Genomic DNA, 20,411 nt, shown 5'->3' on the forward strand with positions numbered 1-20,411 from the left:
GGGAGGTGAGAGGTAGGTGTCCTGCTGTCTGTACTGTATATTAGGGGGAGGTGAGAGGTAGGTGTCCTGCTGTCTGTACTGTATATTAGGGGGAGGTGAGAGGTAGGTGTCCTGCTGTCTGTACTGTATATTAGGGGGAGGTGAGAGGCTCATGCCCTGCTGACTTTGAGGAGAGGTAGGTGCCCTGATATCTTTATATTAGGGGGAGATAGGAAGTAGGTGTCCTGATGACTGTATATTAGAATAGAGGAGAGAGGTGCTAAGAGAAGAGGTAGGTGTCCTGATATCTGTATATTAGAAGGTAAGGGTGTCTTGGTAAGAGATGAGAGTATTGGTAAATAGGATATAATAATGAGAGTATTGGTAGATAGGATATAATAATGAGAGTATTAGTAAATAGAATATAATAATGATAATATTGCTAAACAGAATATAATAATGAGAGTATTGGTAAACAGAATATAATAATGAGAGTATTGGTAAACAGAATATAATAATGAGAGTATTGGTAAATAGGATATAATAATGATAATATTGGTAAATAGGATATAATAATGATAGTATTGGTAAATAGGATATAATAATGAGAGTATTGGTAAATAGAATATAATAATGAGAGTATTGGTAAATAGAATATAATAATGAGAGTATTGGTAAATAGGATATAATAATGATAATATTGGTAAATAGGATATAATAATGATAGTATTGGTAAATAGGATATAATAATGAGAGTATTAGTAAACAGAATATAATAATGATAGTATTGGTAAATAGGATATAATAATGATAATATTGGTAAATAGGATATAATAATGATAGTATTGGTAAATAGGATATAATAATGAGAGCATTGGTAAATAGAATATAATAATGAGAGTATTGGTAAATAGGATATAATAATGAGAGTATTGGTAAATAGGATATAATAATGAGAGCATTGGTAAATAGAATATAATAATGAGAGTATTGGTAAATAGGATATAATAATGAGAGTATTGGTAAATAGGATATAATAATGATAGTATTGGTAAATAGGATATAATAATGATAGTATTGGTAAACAGAATATAATAATGAGAGTATTGGTAAATAGGATATAATAATGAGAGTATTGGTAAATAGGATATAATAATGAGAGTATTAGTAAATAGAATATAATAATGAGAGTATTGGTAGATAGGATATAATAATGAGAGTATTGGTAAATAGGATATAATAATGAGAGTATTGGTAAATAGAATATAATAATGAGAGTATTGGTAAATAGGATATAATAATGAGAGTATTGGTAAATAGGATATAATAATGAGAGTATTGGTAGATAGGATATAATAATGAGAGTATTGGTAAATAGGATATAATAATGAGAGTATTGGTAAATAGGATATAATAATGAGAGTATTGGTAAATAGAATAGAATAATACTCTCCATATGATGTTGGGTAATGAGATGTGTTTTTCTCCCTGGTATCTCCTATCTTCTCCTAGCCGGCATGTTAGCCCCCTTTGCTCCTCTCTGCGTTTCTCCTGTCCCCCGAACAGTGCTAAATATACCCTGTCAGGTTGCAAAGGCTGCAGGATTTGTGTAACACGAGCCTGAGGCTCTGGAGAGACCTCTCCGAGGAGAGGAGCAGAATGTCTGCTCCAGAGCCTCTCACCGGAGCTGCCTCCATCATGGACTCCACACCCAAAGTCCCACGTCTCGTCTTGGTGAGAACTTTCTGTGTCTTCAATGTCTTTTCCGTGTTTATCTGTCGTAGATGAATCTGAACAGCCTGAGCCTGTGTATAAACTTCCCAAGAGTTTGGCTCAGTACCTTAGGTCTCATTATGTATGTTGTGCTGTCAACCTCCAATTTTTCCCTTTCCATTCTCCACTTTGCAAAAGGCATGGTGGGGTTCACCTCTCCTGGGAGCGTAGGTGCTTTCTGGGGTTATATTTAGGGTTTCCTTATTTATCCCAACCTTGCCAGTGTACTGTAACGCATTGTGATTGGGGGCCATAGCAAGGTAAGAAAGCCTGGACTAACTAGAACGCCTATATACCAAGGGTATTGAATTCAAATTTATGGAGGTCCGATCAATAGAATGCCTATATACCAAGGGTATTGGATTAAAATTTACCGAGGTCCAATCAGTAGAATGCCTATATACCAAGGGCAGTGAATTCAAATTTACGCAGGTCCGATTTAGTAAACTTTTCTTCCAGCAGAGGTCCAAATCACATATTGTGCAAAAACTCCTTCCCATCACAGCCCCCCCCCCCTGTATCACAATCTTGTTCCCCCCTCCACATACACACAGTAGTGTGCTCTGCACTCTTCACATCACTCCCCCGCAGCACTGCCCCCTTCATTATCCCCCACAGCACTGCGCCCCCCCCCACCGCACACATAACTCACCCTCCCTTTTCATCACCTGTCTCCTTCACATCAGTCCCCCATTGCCCCCCCCCCTTTAAACCAAACCCCCACTGCACCCACCCTTCCTTTACATCACCTGTCTCCTTCACATCAGCTCCCTTTTAAATCCCCCCCCCCACTACACTACCCCCTTTACTTACCCCCCTACTGCACTCCGTCCCCTCTTCACATCACCCCCTCCCCCCTACTGCCTCTCTTTACAGCCCCACATAGCAGTACTCTGCTTTATATTAACCCCACCCCCCAGCACTGTGCCCCCCCCCACACATCACCCACCCACCCTCCCTTTACACCACCTACCTCCTTCACATCAGTCCCCCATTGCCCCCATTTAAACCAACCCCCCACTGCACCCTCCCTTCCTTTACCTCTCCTGACACCTTTACATCCGCCCCCCCCCCGCCCACTTTAAATCACCCTCCACTACACTACCCCCTTTACTTACCCCCTAGTGCACTCCCCTCCTCTTCACATCACCCCTCCCCCCACTGTCTCTCTACAGCCCCCCATAGCACTACTCTGCTTTATATCAACCCCCAAGTGGTGTACTCTGCCCTCCTGACATCCAGCCTGTCCTCTTCACATCACCCCACCCCCCCCCCCTCCTTCCAGTAGTATCCTCCTAGTGCGGAGAGCGGGAGGCAGGATAGGAATGAACTGAGTGTGGGAGGCATAGCTTAGCACTGGGTGGACAGGGAGATCAAGAGCTGCAAGAGCTGACTTTCTAGATTAGCCAGCAGCTGATTGGTTGCTAGGACACAGGGCAGTCCTAGCAGCGAATCACTTGCAGATTAATATGAAAAGTTAACCGCCGGCAGCTCCTGCCCTCCATCCAGTGCTGAGCTATGCCTCCCGCACTCAGTTCATTCCTATCCTGCCTCCCGCTCTCTGCGCTGTCTTGAGACTGACAGTGGCAGAGGCTGGGAGATAAAAGCGGCTCCTAAATGGCACGACTGGGTGCGACCGGGTCCGGATTAGACAGCGGCTCGGTCCACATTCGGACCGCGGTCCGCCATTTAGTGATGCCTAATGTATACAATCAGAACAGTAGCAGTACAGTGCATGTAGTTAAAGAGAATTACACAGCCTTTTCACAGTGGTCTACCAGAGCATGTTTGAGGGCTGAACTACGCTATTATGGCTTTTTTTACATTGTAAATTCTTACTTTTTCATCAAACGATGTAATATTGATAAATTGTTATTGCTCATGTTTTATTGTAATTGATTTCTATAACAGGAACATCTTCCATGATGTCTACTAAGTGAGAGCAAGGGTTATAACAGGGGTGCCCAACTGGTGGAGCCCTCTGATGTGGCCCGCAACTTCCTGCTCTGGGATGACGGGTCAGCAGGCCTAGATCGCTGGTTGTCAACCCGCCATTCCAGAGCATTAGTGTTGTGAATGGAGCCGGCAGTACTGGAAGCAAGCGGCTGCGCAGCAGAGCCGCATATGCCAATGCTTTATGTATACCACGGACTCCTGTCATGGACGGAGTAATACCAAATGCACTCTGCTTGGGACAGCTAGCAATTCCTGAATGGAAGACTTGGTCAGTTTATGCTCTAATATCAGTGTATATATGGGCATATCTGTTCTGCAGTGGGTACTGGGCTGCTTTCAGACTGATCCGCAGGTGCAGCGCAGTGCACCTGCGGGTTACCTGCACTGAGCCATAGACTTCTGTTATTACCTGCGGGTTTGATGCGCTTTTAGAAAGTGCACCACACCTGCAGAATATAATAGAAGGCTATGGCAAAGTGCAGCTAACCCACAGGTGTACTGCGCTGCACCCGCTGTGCAGATAAACCGCAGCGCATCAGTGTGAAAGCAGCCTTAGGCCCCTTTCACATGATCGTCCGTTTTTCAGACGGACCCAATCAGACCCTCCATTCACCTCTATGGAGCAGCAGATGTAAACACCCACCTACATCCATTCTGATCCTGAGAAAAAAACAGAGGGGTACCCGTCCCCTCCTATCCGGGCAAATAGGATTGTACGGCCCATAGAGTAGAGAGGGCTGTGTCCATGTCCATAGCTCCCAACTGTCCCTGATTTTGAGGGACTGTCCCGGATTTGGAACAAAGTCCCTCTGTCCCTCTGTCCCTCTTTTCGGTCTGATCTATATAGTTATCTATAAAATGCACTTTTTTTATGTTTCAAAAAGTGTTTCCAAGTGCTAAACCTTTCATCCAATTCTAAATTTCTGCATTTGTAGAACGCAGAATGTATGTAGCGTGAACATGGACCTGTCATCTGCCCGCTCCTCTCATTGAGGCCCACAACTGGTTACCAAGAGACTCTCACTCTTCAAAAGGTTGGGCACCCCTGGGCTACATATGGTTATCTCCATACCTTACATCAACACTTCACAGAGTAGCAGAAAGAACCCTGCTCAAAAAGTTTTAGCTTAAAAACAAACAGCCCAAAACATCTTGTTCTTAGCTATGGGTGACTTGATTTTTGATAGAGTTAGTTATCGGTAGTCATGTCACCCATGTTATTGTAGCAAGTAATCGGCAGTAATGTCACCCATATTATTGTAGCACTGCCCCCTTGAGCGCTGCTGGATTTCTCACCTTTCGGGTTCCCCTGGGTTACCGGTAGCAACTGCATGCAGTATCTTAACACTTTACTTTCTGGCTCAGTCAATGAACAGTCTAGGGGTTGTTGTTTTTGTTGTTTTATTTGATATGGGGATGGGAGAAGGGAAGAGTTGGATACTCCAAAACTTGAACTATTCACAATGCTGAGGACTTCTATCTGAGAATGCGGCAAGGCTGCAGCTTCATCCTGCCACTAGACTAGATGAATCTGAGTTCTTGAGCACTTATCTTCAGGGCACTCACCTAGCACCCCCTTTCTATACACCAGCTGACACCCGTCCTCTGACTACTCTACTCCGGAGTGGACCCCCTCCTGGTCAGGCCCTTAGACACGATCCCCTGTACTCACGATACTGTTTTTCAGGGTCTCCAGTGTCTCAACCCCTCCTAGTCAGCTCTCCTGGACCTATAGGTTCAGCTCCTCACTTCTGGCTCACCGGGCTGACTGCCTGTGACCATACACCAATCACTGCAGAAGAGGAGGCAGCCGCTACCCTCCTTCCAGGACTCTGCTCACCAGCCAAAGACCCCGAGCACATGTGCTCCTGGCTTTTATACCACACCCCACAATGCACCAAGACAACTAGTCTGTGCCAATCACTGGGGCTGTATCAAAGTCTGTGTGCTCATTGGTCAGGTTTCCTCCACTGTCCAATGTGCCTCCCCATTGGACCAGTGGGGACACTCCCCCAGACCAGATGAATCACACACTGAGCACATTGAGCAGACCTAACTCACAGATCATCAGGTTCCCTGTTAAGCAGAGAGCAATATAGAATTTACCTGCTGCTCCTCTGAAAGGCAGACAGAGCCAAAACTATACTCACTCTCTGGCACCTATGATGAATCTGCAGTGCTATGTAACGCTGTAAAACCCAACAGGATCTTTTTCTGTTTGTGTCCTTTATCAGTAGGGATAATAATTGTTGGAGGTAGGTACAGACACAGGTCTCCCACTAGCACACAGCTGATTTCCTAATAAACAGCTAAATCAGGAGCTTGCTAGGATTGCGCAAGGCTCGAACCACCCATGGGCACTTCAAAGAAAAAAAAACGCAGTGCACAAAGCCTCCTTTCATTGTTGGTCAGTGATGAAGTGTCCCCTTACATTGTTGGACAGCGGTGTAGTGCCCCCTTACATTGTTGGTCAGTGGCAAAGTGCCCCCTTACATTGTTGGTCAGTGGTAAAGTGCCCCCTTACATTGTTGGTCAGTGGTAAAGTGCCCCCTTACATTGTTGGGCAATGGTGAAGTGCCCCCTTATAATGTTGGTCGTTAGTAAAGTGTCCCCTTACATTGTTGGTCAGTGGTAAAGTGCCCCTTTACATTGTTGGTCAGTGGTGAAGTGCCCCCTTACATTGTTGGTCAGTGGTAAAGTGCCCCCTTACATTGTTGGTCAGTGGTAAAGTGCCCCCTTACATTGTTGGGCAATGGTGAAGTGCCCCCTTATAATGTTGGTCATTAGTAAAGTGCCCCCTTACATTGTTGGGCAATGGTGAAGTGCCCCCTTATAATGTTGGTCGTTAGTAAAGTGTCCCCTTACATTGTTGGTCAGTGGTAAAGTGCCCCCTTACATTGTTGGTCAGTGGTAAAGTGCCCCCTTACATTGTTGGGCAATGGTGAAGTGCCCCCTTATAATGTTGGTCATTAGTAAAGTGCCCCCTTACATTGTTGGTCAGTGGTGAAGTGCCCCCTTACAATGCTGGGCAGTGGTGAAGTACCCCCTGATATTAGTACATTACAATAATAACCCCCAGCATTGGTGCCAGTTCTCACAATAATCCCTGTATTGGTGCCAGGTTCTGCCATAATAACCCTTAGCATTGGTGCCAATTTCCACAATAATAACCCCCAGCATTGGTGCCAGTTCACACAACCCCCTGTATCCCCCTGTTCCTGTCCCTTAAAGCAATACAATTTGCACTGTGCTGTTTAAATGTCTTAAAATCCTTTCAGTATGATGTAATACCCGGTTGATCCTGCCTGTGCCTCTGTCTCCCTGAGTAAACTGACCACACCAATCATGGCTGCCCATTCATGATGGTGTTGTCAGTTTACGTCTATTGTTATGCCGCTCTGTTTAGAGAAATGTTGTGCAAAAGCATAGTCTGTGCTAAAGCCTTGCCCCTCCACACCACTCCTGCCTTGATCGGATTGCCTTGTAGCCAGTCTGGCAATCAGCACTTTGCAGGACACAAGGTCAGCGTGCATGGATTCTTCAGTGACGTATGTTTCAGATGTCACTGGGTAAGAGCAGCCCCTCCTACATGAGTCCCGTGTGCTGCGGAATGGGAAGAAATGCGATTATGTGACTGCTGCTATAAACAAGAGCACAGAAAGGGTATGCAGATGGAGATGTTAGAACTGGATAATACCAATTTCCTTATCTGAGTTTACAACTTCAAGTTATTGACCTACCCACCTACATCCGAACAACATGCTTCCTCCGTGGCACCGCTTTCTCTTCCCACTAGCAGATCACTCCACCTGACAGAGACCTGTGATGGGAGGGCGCTCCAGCACTTGGCACCCCGCTGCCATTCTGCAATTTCAAGGTCACAATGTACTTTGATCTGAGTAGTGCTGAGGAGTCTAGGCTGGGCATCTTTAACAGCCCTAATGCTTTAATCTTTAACAGGGAGGATGGTTCCCGGTGGCGTGGGTGGCCGATCCGTTACTGACTAAGACTAGATCTGAGACCTTGGTTATGCTATGCTTTGCAGATAGCCCAGCTCCAGCCCTCTGCCGTTTTCCAGGTCGCCTGGTATCTCTTTCTGACTGGCCGTTTTGGGCACGGCCCCGTGCACGTCAAGCCCACCCTGGCCAGTGTGCAAATTTACAGTGTCTAGTGTTTTTTTTTTTGATAAAGGAGGAGGGAAGAGCGCCACTTGAGTGCAAGATTATGATTTATTATGACATAAATAGGTAGCAACTTACATTAAAGTAAGGATAAACGCATCTGTCAGGTCCAAAACAGTTCCACAATGGTGAGAGGGGTCCACACAATCCAGGGTGCCTCAGGTACAGAGCGCCAGACCAGCTGGCTGTGTGCGTCCAGGTGATCGAAAGATGCGTCCGTGGAAGGAACCGGAAGGCGTCTGATGTCAGTGGCAGGAAACTGGCTGAGGGAGCTTCAAGACGCGTTTCGGAGTCTGCACGAGGGCCCGGGCAGGGCATGCGCACTCCTTCTTCGGTTGAAGTGAAGTGAGACTTCACTACCTATTTATGTCATAATAAATCATAATCTTGCACTCAAGTGGCGCTCTTCCCTCCTCCTTTATCCGTTTACAGTTGACTTCACTCTGTTTGAATGAGCTGACCCTGAGCTGCGGACCACCCTTGGATTGCCTCTAAGAACTGTCAGAAATTTGCACATGGACTCTTAATCCCCCCCCCTGTGCAAACTGTTTTTGCGCCAACTGTGTACATCAACACTTTTATCTGCCATTGTTTCAGCTTATATCTATATGAACTCTTTGACCTTTGACCTCTGAGCGCCTAAACCAGTCTCAGTGTTTTTTTTGGGCTGTCTCAGGGTGCTGATATCTATATCTTACTTGAACTCCAAAAAAAGGAAATACAAAAGGATCCTCATTGTGTATAATGTTTGTAGAAACGATAGGGTCAACTGACGGTCCCTGATGAAGCAATCAATGAACAGTATGTTCTGGGAAACGCGTAGGACTGACTAAACAATTCTCTACATACTCAGCAATGATAGTTTGTATTGATGCTGATGGAACCCCTGTCTGTTTAGGTACATTCTCTTTATGACAAAATCTTTTTTAACCTTGTATTATGAATACATTTGACTAATCTGATCTAATTAAGTTATGGTGTTCACCATTTTGTGACAACGCCACATCCAAAGTCCTATCTCTCAGTGAGCTACAGGAGGGTCAATTCTGGCCTTTCCTTGTTTCCTCACTGTTTTTATGGTTCTATGGTACATTTATGGATGGGCATGTGGCTAGTTGTCTCTAGAACTGATATTTTATACTTTATATAGGTACTTTCTATTATAAACATATCCAATAAAAAAAATAAAAATAAAATGTCTTTATACATTTAGGCCAAAATGTATTCTGCTACATGTCTTAGGTAAAAAAACAAAAAAGTCCCAGTAGGTGTATATTGATTGGTTTGCATTAAAGTTTATAGTGTCTACAAACAATGAGATATATATATATACAGTGGGTACGAAAAGTATTCAGACCCCCTTAAATTTTTCACTCTTTGTTATATTGCAGCCATTTGCTTAAATCATTTAAGTTCATTCTTCTTCCTCATGAATGTACACATAGCACCCCATACTGACAGAAAAACACAGAATTGTTGACATTGTTGCAGATTTATTAAAAAAGAAAAACTGAAATATCACATGGTCCTAAGTATTCAGACCCTTTGCTGTGACACTCCTATATTTAACTCAGGTGCTTTCCATTTCTTCTGATCATCCTTGAGATGGTTCTACACCTTCATTTGAGTCCAGCTGTGTTTGATTATACTGATTGGACTTGATTAGGAAAGCCACACACCTGTCTATATAAGACCTTCCAGATCACAATGCATGTCAGAGCAAATGAGAATCATGAGGTCAATGGAACTGCCTGAAGAGCTCAGAGACAGAATTGTGTCAAGGCACAGATCTGGCCAAGGTTACAAAAAGATTTCTGCTGCACTTAAGGTTCCTAAGAGCACAGTGGCCCCCATAATCCTCAAATGGAAGACGTTTGGGACGACCAGAACCCTTCCTAGAGCTGGCCGTCCGGCCAAACTGAGCTATCGGGGGAGAAGAGCCTTGGTGAGAGAGGTAAAGAAGAACCCAAAGATCACTGTGGCTGAGCTCCAGAGATGCAGTCAGGAGATGGGAGAAAGTTGTAGAAAGTCAACCATCACTGCAGCCCTCCTCCAGTCAGCGCTTTATGGCAGAGTGGCCCGACGGAAGCCTCTCCTCAGTGTAAGACACATGAAAGCCCGCATGGAGTTTGCTAAAAAACACCTGAAGGACTCCAAGATGGAGAGAAATAAGATTCTCTGGTCTGATGAGACCAAAATAGAACTTTTTGGCCTTAATTCTAAGCGGTATGTGTGGAGAAAACCAGGCACTGCTCATCACCTGTCCAATACAGTCCCAACAGTGAAGCATGGTGGTGGCAGCATCATGCTGTGGGGGTGTTTTTCAGCTGCAGGGACAGGACGACTGGTTGCAATCGAGGGAAAGATGACTGCGGCCAAGTACAGGGATATCCTGGACAAAAACCTTCTCCAGAGTGCTCTGGACCTCAGACTGGGCCGAAGGTTTACCTTCCAACAAGACAATGACCCTAAGCACACAGCTAAAATAACGAAGGAGTGGCTTCACAACAACTCCGTGACTGTTCTTGAATGGCCCAGCCAGAGCCCTGACTTAAACCCAATTGAGCATCTCTGGAGAGACCTAAAAATGGCTGTCCACCAAGGTTTACCATCCAACCTGACAGAACTGGAGAGGATCTGCAAGGAGGAATGGCAGAGGATCCCCAAATCCAGGTGTGAAAGACTTGTTGCATCTTTCCCAAAAAGACTCCTGGCTGTATTAGATCAAAAGGGGGCTTCTACTAAATACTGAGCAAAGGGTCTGAATACTTAGGACCATGTGATATTTCAGTTTTTCTTTTTTAATAAATATGCAACAATGTCAACAATTCTGTGTTTTTCTGTCAGTATGGGGTGCTATGTGTACATTCATGAGGAAGAAGAATGAACCTAAATGATTTTAGCAAATGGCTGCTATATAACAAAGAGTGAAAAATGTAAGGGGGTCTGAATACTTTTCGTACCCACTGTATATACTGGAATTTCTATTTATTTATTTATTGTATACTAGTAATGGCGGTGATCAACGAATGATAGCGGGACTGTGGTAGTAGGCGGACAATCTGACTCTAACTGACACTTTGTTGGAACTGGCTAACTGCCCCCAGTGACACCAATACAGTGATAAGTGCTAATAATATACACTGGCACGGTATTAATGACACTGGCTAAAAAGGGGTTAACATCTGGGGCAATGGAAGGGTTAAATGTGTGCCTACCAATGTGAAAAGTGTTTACTGTGTGGTGCTTTTACTAAGGGATGTGGCTGCTTTTATTCCCTGCTTTTCAGAAAAAAAAAACCAACACATCGCCGCTGTCAGAAGAGAATGGCTTGTGTCACAAGCCACCGATTGATTAGGAAGGCTCTGCTTCAGAGTTTTCCTCCCTTTCATTTGGTGGTACCCATGGACTGGCTGCCACCTCATCTCTAACCTCCTCCTTATCCTTGGAACCCACTTGCCAGGAAGCACCAGTTCCTGGAACATCAATGCCTCTTGCTGGTCCCTGTCTGATGTCCCCATCATCTTTCTCCACCCCATGTAAAATGAGGATTGCTAGCACAAGGCTGGCCATACACGGGTTGGATTTTGAAAGAAAATTCTTTCGAAAATCAGAAATTTTGTGCTATTTGGGACTCGATGGTGCCACCATTGATTTTGAAAGTCGACCAACCAAGATCTCAAATTCACCTCATATTGCTACAGAAAAGAATGTTCGTGGCTGGGAATCTTCTTTTCTTTCCGGGAATTTTCTTTTCTTGCACTAATGCGCATTTCTTTTTCAATTATATTTCTCGCAAGCTTCTCCCATCATTGATTAGAAAATGGTTTGTTTTTCAGAAAATTTCTAACATGCCAGATCACTCGAATTCGATGACCGCACGAAAATTGGCTGTTGCTGCGGCCCACTAATTGTACGAAATTCGAACGAAAATTCTTAGATAAGATTTTGGAAAGAAAAATCTTTCAAAATTCGACCCATGTATGGCCAGCCCAAGGCTAAGATCACTCTCCTCCAGCAAGTCAGTGATAGTGTGATCAAATAATTCCGCCAACTCCTTATTGCCAGTTTGCGGAGGATTACAGAGGTACTAGTAGAAGAGGAGGAAGAAGAGGGTTCATTAGCAGCAGTTGCAGACAACTGGCTGCTTTGTGCCTGGGAGGAGGAAGAAGAGGAAGGCTTTATTAGCCATGCAACTACCTCCTGCGTCTGCTGTGGCTATAACCACTATGAGATAGAAAAGGCAAACATTGCCCTTCTCTAGCTGGTGCTGCCCAACCACTGCTTTGTCCTGTAAAACCTGCTTTGCCCCCCTTTACCTCCGCATCTCAGCCTGACTTTTTTTAAAAAGGTGATTGACCACTTGCCGACCAGCTGCCTTAGTTAGACTGCGGCAGGTCAGCTCTGTTACATGAAACGACATACATGTACATCGTTTCGTGTAGGAGTTAGTGGGGGTGAACGCGCACCGTCTAGAGGGGGAGCCAATCAGCAGGTCCGGCGAACGCGATGTCTACCCGGCATCTGCGATTGCTCCCCCATGGAGACAGAATGGCGGTCTGGTGATGTAAACACAGCAGACCGCTGTTCTGTCAGTGATGAACACAGGGATCCTGTGTTCCTCCTATTTGAGACACGGGTCTCTGTGTTCAGTTCATTGGTGATGGGGGATAGGGATGACATCAGTGGAGGTGGTGGTGGTAAGAATAGTGGTGACATCAGTGGAGGTGGTGGTGGTAAGGATAGGGATGACATCAGTGGAGGTGGGGATAGAGATGACATCAGTGGAGGTGGTGGTGGTAAGAATAGTGGTGAGATCAGTGGAGGTGGTGGTGGTAAGGATAGGGATGACATCAGTGGAGGTGGTGGTGGTAAGAATAGTGGTGAGATCAGTGGAGGTGGTGGTGGTAAGGATAGGGATGACATCAGTGGTAGGATAGGGATGACATCACTGGAGGTGGGGATAGAGATGACATCAGTGGTGGTGGTGGGGATAGGGATGACAACAATGGAGGTGGTGGTGGTGGGGATAGGGATGACAACAATGGAGGTGGTGGTGGTGGGGAAACAGGTGACATCACTGATGATATTCCTATCTCTACCACTATTACCACTGATGTCTTCCCTATCCCCCCATCACCATTGCTGTCTTCCCTATTCCCCCCCCCCCCCATCACCACTGCCTAATGGGAGGGGGGGGGAATGAGATCACTCAAAGGCAGCTGTGGGGTTGGGGGGGGGAGGGGTGTATGTGATCAGCGATACTGACACTCACCTGCTGTGTCAGTCGATTTCCCCCTCCTCCTTGCTCACTGTGTCTCTGCCTCTCTGCTCTCTTTAGGTGCCTCCAGTGATGCCTCTCCTCGCATGGGGTCTCCTTGCAGAGCGGAGAGCTCCTCCCCCTTCCCTCTACTGGCTGGCAGCTCATCAGTTGACTTTCTGTTTCTGTTTCCGCCTCCCGACATTATGGCATCTGCCTGCATGCTGCAGCAGTAGACAGAATATATGCCCCCCCCCCTCCCCCACAGTGGTGGAACAGGCAGGCAGAGCCCCCCCCCCCCCCCCAAAGTGGGGAAACTCCAGGGCCCTGGCTGCAAGTGCGACTGCTGCGACACTGGTAGTTCTGCAGGTAGTAGACTGCAGGTGGTGGGGCATCATCTAGAAAGTAAATCTGTAGTTGTTGTTCCTGACACATACAACAACGTAGTCCCAAAAGGGACTTTTGGGTCACTGAACTGTGAACATGAAGGAGGCGGGGGTTACACCGGTTGTTGGCATCCATGGTATGGGGAATTCCCTGATTCAGTAGTTGGTAGAGAGAAAAAATGACATGGCATCTGTGGGAAGAAAAAAATGCCTGGTGTTTGTAGTCAGTGGGAGGAACAAATGCCCTATGTTGGTGGATAATTGGAGGAAAAAATGTCTAGCGTCATGGTCCATGGTAGGAAAAATATACAGTACTAAGGAAAAACTGCTAATTTTGTACACTCAATGAGAGGAAATAATTAGCTGAAGCTGGGTGCTTAAGTGTTTAAGTACTTGGCGCCAGAACATGGTACAGATCCATGGAATTACGGGATTGTGTTGAAATCCTGGGACAGTCCCAAGGACTTCAGAAAGGCTGGGGGGTATGTGTATGCACAAATGCACACTGCTGTTTTGCAGGTGGCCTTTTGCTCATCTGGGTGCCATCAGGGCAGCAATTGGCAAGGTGTCCATGAGCGGTCCTTGCAGGGTCTGTGGCGGCGCAGTCACAGGCAGCATCTACTTCCACCTCCCCTGCCACTGCCCGCTGGTTGGAAGGACCATTGGCGTCCTAACCAATCACGTGCACTGCTGCTCACTACTTGCGTGTTGCCCCGTCCCCGGGCCCTGGCCTTCAGACAGAGGAGGAGAAGGGGAACGGAAGAAAATTCCTCCGCTAAACCTGCCCATGCCATGCCCACTAGTCTCAGTAACAGTGTGCAGTGTGCCCCAGCCCACCCAGGCCCCAGCTTCATCGTGACTCAGTCAACTCATCAGTCTGACAGTGTGTGTCCTACCCTATTCATAAGCTCTAGAATTTGATGGGGATCATTATGAGGGACCCTGCCTGTGCCTAGCCTGCTCTGAAGGGGGATGATCTATGGGGGAGGGGGACCCTGGCCTGCTCTAAAGGTGGATCTATGGGGGTACCTGCTCTAAAGGGGGATCTATGGGGACCCAGCTCTAAAGGGGGATCTATGGGGACCCAGCTCTAAAGGGGGATCTATGGGGACCTTGCTGTAAAGGGGGATCTCACAGGATGGACTGGTGTCTTTATTCCGCCATACCAATTATACCCTGGCCTGCTCTAAAGGGGCATCTATGGAGACTCAGCTCTAAAGAGGGATCTATGGGGACCTTGCTCTAAAGGGGGATCTCACAGGTTGAACTGGATGGACTGGTGTCTTTATTCAGCCATACCAACTATACCCTGGCCTGCTCTAAAAGGGGATATATGGACACCCTGGCCTGCTCTAAAGGGGGAATCTATGGGGACTTTGCTCTAAAGGGGGATCTCACAGGCAATGTTCCCTCTAATTTTTTACTGGGCTGAGCAAATAAAAAAATTTCTGAGCGCAGTGCTCCCCAACCTTTTTATCGCCGCGGACCGGTCAACGTTTGATCATTTTTCTGTGGCCCCCAATCAATGCAGAGTGCCCACAGCATTGCCCCCAATCAATGCAGAGTGCCATAGCATTGCCCCCAATCAATGCAGAGTACTACAGCATTGCCCCCAATCAATGCAGAGTACTACAGCATTGCCCCCAATCAATGTAGAGATGCCAGCGTGCCCCTTTTCAATGTAGAGGTGCCAGTGTGCCCCCTTTCAATGTAGAGATGCCAGTGTGCCACCTTTCAATGTAGAGATGCCAGTGTGCCACCTTTCAATGTAGAGATGCCAGTGTGCCCCCTTTCAATGTAGAGATGCCAGTGTGCCCCCTTTCAATGTAGAGATGCCAGCGTGCCACCTTTCAATGTAGAGATGCCAGTGTGCCCCCTTTCAATGTAGAGATGCCAGCGTGCCACCTTTCAATGTAGAGATGCCAGCGTGCCCCCTTTCAATGTAGAGATGCCAGTGTGCCCCCTTTCAATGTAGAGATGCCAGTGTGCCCCCTTTCAATGTAGAGATGCCAGTGTGCCACCTTTCAATGTAGAGATGCCAGTGTGCCCCCTTTCAATGTAGAGATGCCAGTGTGCCCCCTTTCAATGTAGAGATGCCAGTGTGCCCCCTTTCAATGTAGAGATGCCAGCGTGCCACCTTTCAATGTAGAGATGCCAGTGTGCCCCCTTTCAATGTAGAGATGCCAGCGTGCCACCTTTCAATGTAGAGATGCCAGCGTGCCCCCTTTCAATGTAGAGATGCCAGTGTGCCCCCTTTCAATGTAGAGATGCCAGTGTGCCCCCTTTCAATGTAGAGATGCCAGTGTGCCACCTTTCAATGTAGAGATGCCAGTGTGCCCCCTTTCAATGTAGAGATGCCAGTGTGCCCCCTTTCAATGTAGAGACTCTTCAGTCCCGAGTCTAGTAATGGTTCTGCCATTTTTTCAGTTTTTAATTAATGCAGAGTGCCCACAGCATTGTCCCCAAATCAATGTAGAGATGCCAGTGTTCCCCCCCCCCCGTGCACTTACCTCATGGTCACGGGCGGCAGCTTCTCTTCAGTTCATTCCCCGGCTTCCTGCCTCTCCTCAGTCCTCCTGACTCCCCGAGTCCCGGCGCCTCTTCCTCGGCCAATGGCATGAAGTTGGCCTTTCGGCCAATCAGGAAGCGGGAGGACCCGCTCCCTGATTGGCCAGGAGGAGGATCCGTGTGACAATAGCGAATTTTCATTCGCTATTGTCACACAATGGGCGTGCTCTCGCGGCGCACGCTCTGCTACACGGCCGCCACGTCTGCGGCTGCGCGGTTTGAATAGGTGCTTGCGCGGGACCTTCATTCACACTGCGCGCCCGCGCATGCGCGCAGGCTAAAGGGAACACTGCTCACAGGTTGAACTGGATGGACTGGTGTCTTTTTTTTTTCAGCCATACCAACTATACCCTGGCCTGCTCTAAAGGAGGGATATATTGAGACCCTGGCCTGCTCTAAAGGGGGAATCTATGGGGACCCTGGCCTGCTCTAAAGTGGCAACTATGGGGACCCAGCTCTAAAGGGGGATCTATGGGGACCTTGCTCTAAAGGGGGATCTCACAGGTTGAACTGGATGGACTGGTGTCTTTATTCAGCCAAACCAACTATACCCTGGCCTGCTCTAAAGGAAGGATATATGGAGACCATGGCCTGCTCTAAAGGGGGAATCTATGGGGACCCTGGCCTACTCTAAAGGGGCATCTATGGGGACCCAGCTCTAAAGGGAGATCTATGGGGACCTTGCTTTAAATGGGGATCTCACAGGTTGAACTGGGTGGACTGGTGTCTTTATTCAGCCATACCAAACTATACTCTGGCGTGCTATAAAGGGTGAATCTATGGGGACCCTGGCCTGCTCTAAAGGGGGAATCTATGGGGACCCTGGCCTGCTCTAAAGGGGGAATATATGGGGACCCAGCTCTAAAGGGGAATCTATGGGGACCTTGCTCTAAAGGGGGATCTCACAGGTTGAACTGGGTGGACTGGTGTCTTTTTTCAGCCATACCAACTATACTCTGGCCTGCTCTAAAGGGGGAATCTATGGGGACCCAGCTTTAAAGGGGGATCTATAGGGACCCAGCTCTAAAGGGGGATCTATGGGGACCCTGGCCTGCTCTAAAGGGGGATTAGACCAGAGTAGACAGAGTGTTTTTTGATAGTTTTATTATGAAATGTACCTTGGTGTCCTTCACTAAGGTCTGTACTTTGGAAAATGTCCGCCACAGCCTTAGTCCGTGCCTATCCCTGCATCAGGGACATAGGCTGCTGCAACAAAACAGAGTGGCGCTACACCCTATGTTCAGCTTAGCATGACTAACAAGCAGTAAATGACTGGACTGAACCTTGGCTCAGTAAACGTTCCTTACAGATGGTGCTGAGGAAGCTATGGTGCAGAGTTGGAATGCTGGCCGGGTGGGATTTTGCTGTGTTGCACTAGCTAAAGCTGAAAATATGTGTCTGCCTGTGTATAGAGTTGGCCTAATTACTGAAAGGAAATGCACAAGAACAGGGTGATTACAGAAAGCCTTGTCTGCCAGCTTTACATGTAGATCTAAAAGGAAAAAAAGAAGTGTAAGTGTGGGAAATAATGACTGTTTTGTGATGTCAAGATTTAAAGAAATCGCTGCACTGCAAGAACATCCCAACCTTGGATGGTGGAAGATGGGGACATCTTTTAGCACAGAATATTTAGGCAGTGGGCACACCCTTGTCACACCCATGATCATGCAAACCATGATAGAAAATTAAAGCAGAAGAATGATTATTTAAACCAGGGGTGTCAAACTCCATTTCATCTCGGGCCCCATCAGTATTCTGGTTGCCCTAAAGGGCCGGGTTTATCTGTAAAGCTGGATACACACTATACAATTGTCTTTAGATTTTTTTCCTTTAGGTTTACCAAAACCAGATATTATGAGGTCAAACTTAAACACTTTCCATTGGTATGCAATCAGGCAGGCCCTTGTACTACATAGTTGAAGGTAACTCTAAAGGAAATCTACCAACAAAAGTTGTATGGTGTGTATCCAGATTTAGACTAAATGTCCAGAGCACCCCACCCTCCTTGCATCAGGTGTCAAGAGTCCCCACCCTCCCTGACATCACAGTTCACCACCCCCCCTTACCTTGTGCTGCTGCTGGGAAGCTGGTGGCAGAGCTGACAAACAGAAAGCGCAGAGTCTGGAAGAGGACCAGAAGAGGGCTGAATGCTGATACCAGGGGAGGCAGGAAATGAGGGGGTGCTGCAGCTGTACAGAGAGGCACAGGATCTACAGGAGCAGTTCTATTGTCCTGTCTGCTGCCGATTGCTGAGATGGGGGGGGGGGCAGAGACTAGACTCTCCGCGGCTGCACAGTGAAGTGCAGGATCTGTAGGAGCAGTTCTATCCTCCTTGACTGCTGCTGACTGCTGAGATGGGGGCAGAGACTAGACTCTGCACAGCTGCATAGTGAAGCGCAGGATAAGGCAGAAGAGTTCTATCTTCCTTTCTTGTGCCAACTGCTGAAATGGGGGGCAGAGACTAGATTCTCCGCGGCTGCACAGTGAAGCTCAGGATCTGGTGGAGAAATGCTATCCTCCTGTCTGCTGCCGACTGCTGAGATGGGAGGCAGAGACTAGACTCTGCACAGCTGCATAGTGAAGGGCAGGATCTGGCAGAGGAGTTCTATCTTCCTGTCTTGTGCCAACTGCTGAGATGGGGGGCAGAGACTAGACTCTCCACAGCTGCACAGTGAAACTCAGGATCTGGGGGAGGAGTTTTGTTTCCTCTCTGCTGCCTACTGGAGTTGTGCTACGCAGTCTGAAGCTTAACCACTTTAGGACCGGAGGATTTTCCTGCTTTACGTCCAGGCCACTTTTTTCAACTTGACACTGCGCGACTTTAACTGACAATTGCGCGGTCATGCAACCCCGCACCCAAATGAAATTTACGTCCTTTCTTTCCCACAAACGGAACTTTCTTTTGGTGGTATTTGATCACCACTGCGCTTTTCATTTTTTGCGATATTAATAAAAAAAGAGCAAAAATTTTGCGAAAAAATTGACATTTTCTACTTTGACAGTTAAAAAATATCCAATATATTCAATGTTTGTCATATATTTAGGCCAAAATGTATTTAGCTACATGTCTTTGACAAAAAAATTCTCAATGAGCGTATTTTTAACCGCTTTAAGACCGGAAGATTTTACCCCATTCCTGACCAGGCCATATTTTACGATTCAGCAGTGCGTTACATTAACGGACAATTGCGCGGTCATGCGACGCTGTACCCAAATTAAATTTATGTCCTTTTTTTCCCCCCACAAATAGAGTTTTCTTTTTGTGGTATTTGATCACCTGTGCAATTTTTAATTTTTGAAAAAAAGAGCGCCAATTTTGAAAAAAATATATATGTTTTTTACATTCTGATATATAACATTCCCCCAAAAAAATTTACAAATCAATTTTTTAACATTTTAGGCCAATTTGTTTTCTGCTATGTATTTTTGGGAAAAAAATTCACAATAAGCGTATTTTGAATGCATGGTTTGTGCAAATGTTATTGCGTTTACTAACTACGGGAAAAATTTATGTCATTTTTGTTTATTTTTTTTTTTAACTAGTAATGGCGGCGATCTGCGTTTTTTTTTTTTTTTGCATGACTGCGACATTGCGGCGGACAGATCGGACCCCTAACTGACACTTTTGGGGTTACCAGTGACATTACTACAGTAATCAGTGCTATAAATTTGCACTGTTACTGTAATAATGACACTGGCAGGGAAGGGGTTAACACTGTTGGTGATCAAGTTAAATGTATGCCTCATGCTTACTGACGTGTGTGGGGGGAGGGGGTTGTGTGACATAGACAGAGATTGCAGGTTCAGCTATGCTAAATCCTGTGATCTGTCCCTGCCTGTCACAGAGAACATCCGCCTGCTTTGTTTATACAAGCGGGCGGATTTTCTCACACTTTCCCCGAAGATCGGGGAAGAGTGGCAGTGATCACCGCCTCTCCTCCCCTGGCCCAACTCCCGCTGTGTCCGAATACAGCGGGAGCGAGCCTCCGGTGGCGCCTCGCGCGCCGCTGAGAGAGGGAGGAATCTGGCGACGTAGGTGTACGTCGCTGGACCCAGCCGAGCCGCTCTGCTGCAGTAGCAGCAACGTGAGCAGTTGGCTAGTGGTTAAAGTGACTCTAAACTTTGGTTAAAAAAAAAAAAAAAATCTATTCAAGTATGTATTTTTTTTTTTAGAAAAAGCTAGACATGAGAATTAGTGCCGGTTCACGTACACGCGACGCTACTTCCCGGGGCGACCTCCGAGATCGCGGTGTGAGCAGCGCGCCGCGACCTTGGAGCGGCCGCCACGGACTTCGTAACATTGAAGTC

General features: G+C 46.6%; 1 protein-coding gene across 4 annotated transcripts in view; it reads left to right on the forward strand.

Annotated features, from left to right (window-relative positions):
* The window catches only part of CACNB1 (calcium voltage-gated channel auxiliary subunit beta 1), a 211,189-nt gene that overhangs the window by 39,018 nt on the left and 151,760 nt on the right, over positions 1-20,411 (forward strand). The window contains exon 1 of one of the 4 annotated variants that reach the window (XM_082271858.1): positions 1,566-1,713. The exons of the other annotated variants lie outside the window; for them this stretch is intronic. Within the exon in view, the coding sequence (XP_082127984.1) occupies positions 1,639-1,713 (75 nt within the window). The 5' untranslated portion in view covers positions 1,566-1,638. Of the gene's footprint in view, positions 1-1,565; positions 1,714-20,411 lie in introns of those variants that run through there. 4 annotated transcript variants of the gene reach the window in all.

The sequence above is a fragment of the Pelophylax lessonae genome (assembly GCF_965119305.1).
Source record: "Pelophylax lessonae genome assembly, chromosome: 11".
NCBI classification, from domain to species: Eukaryota; Metazoa; Chordata; class Amphibia; order Anura; family Ranidae; genus Pelophylax; species Pelophylax lessonae.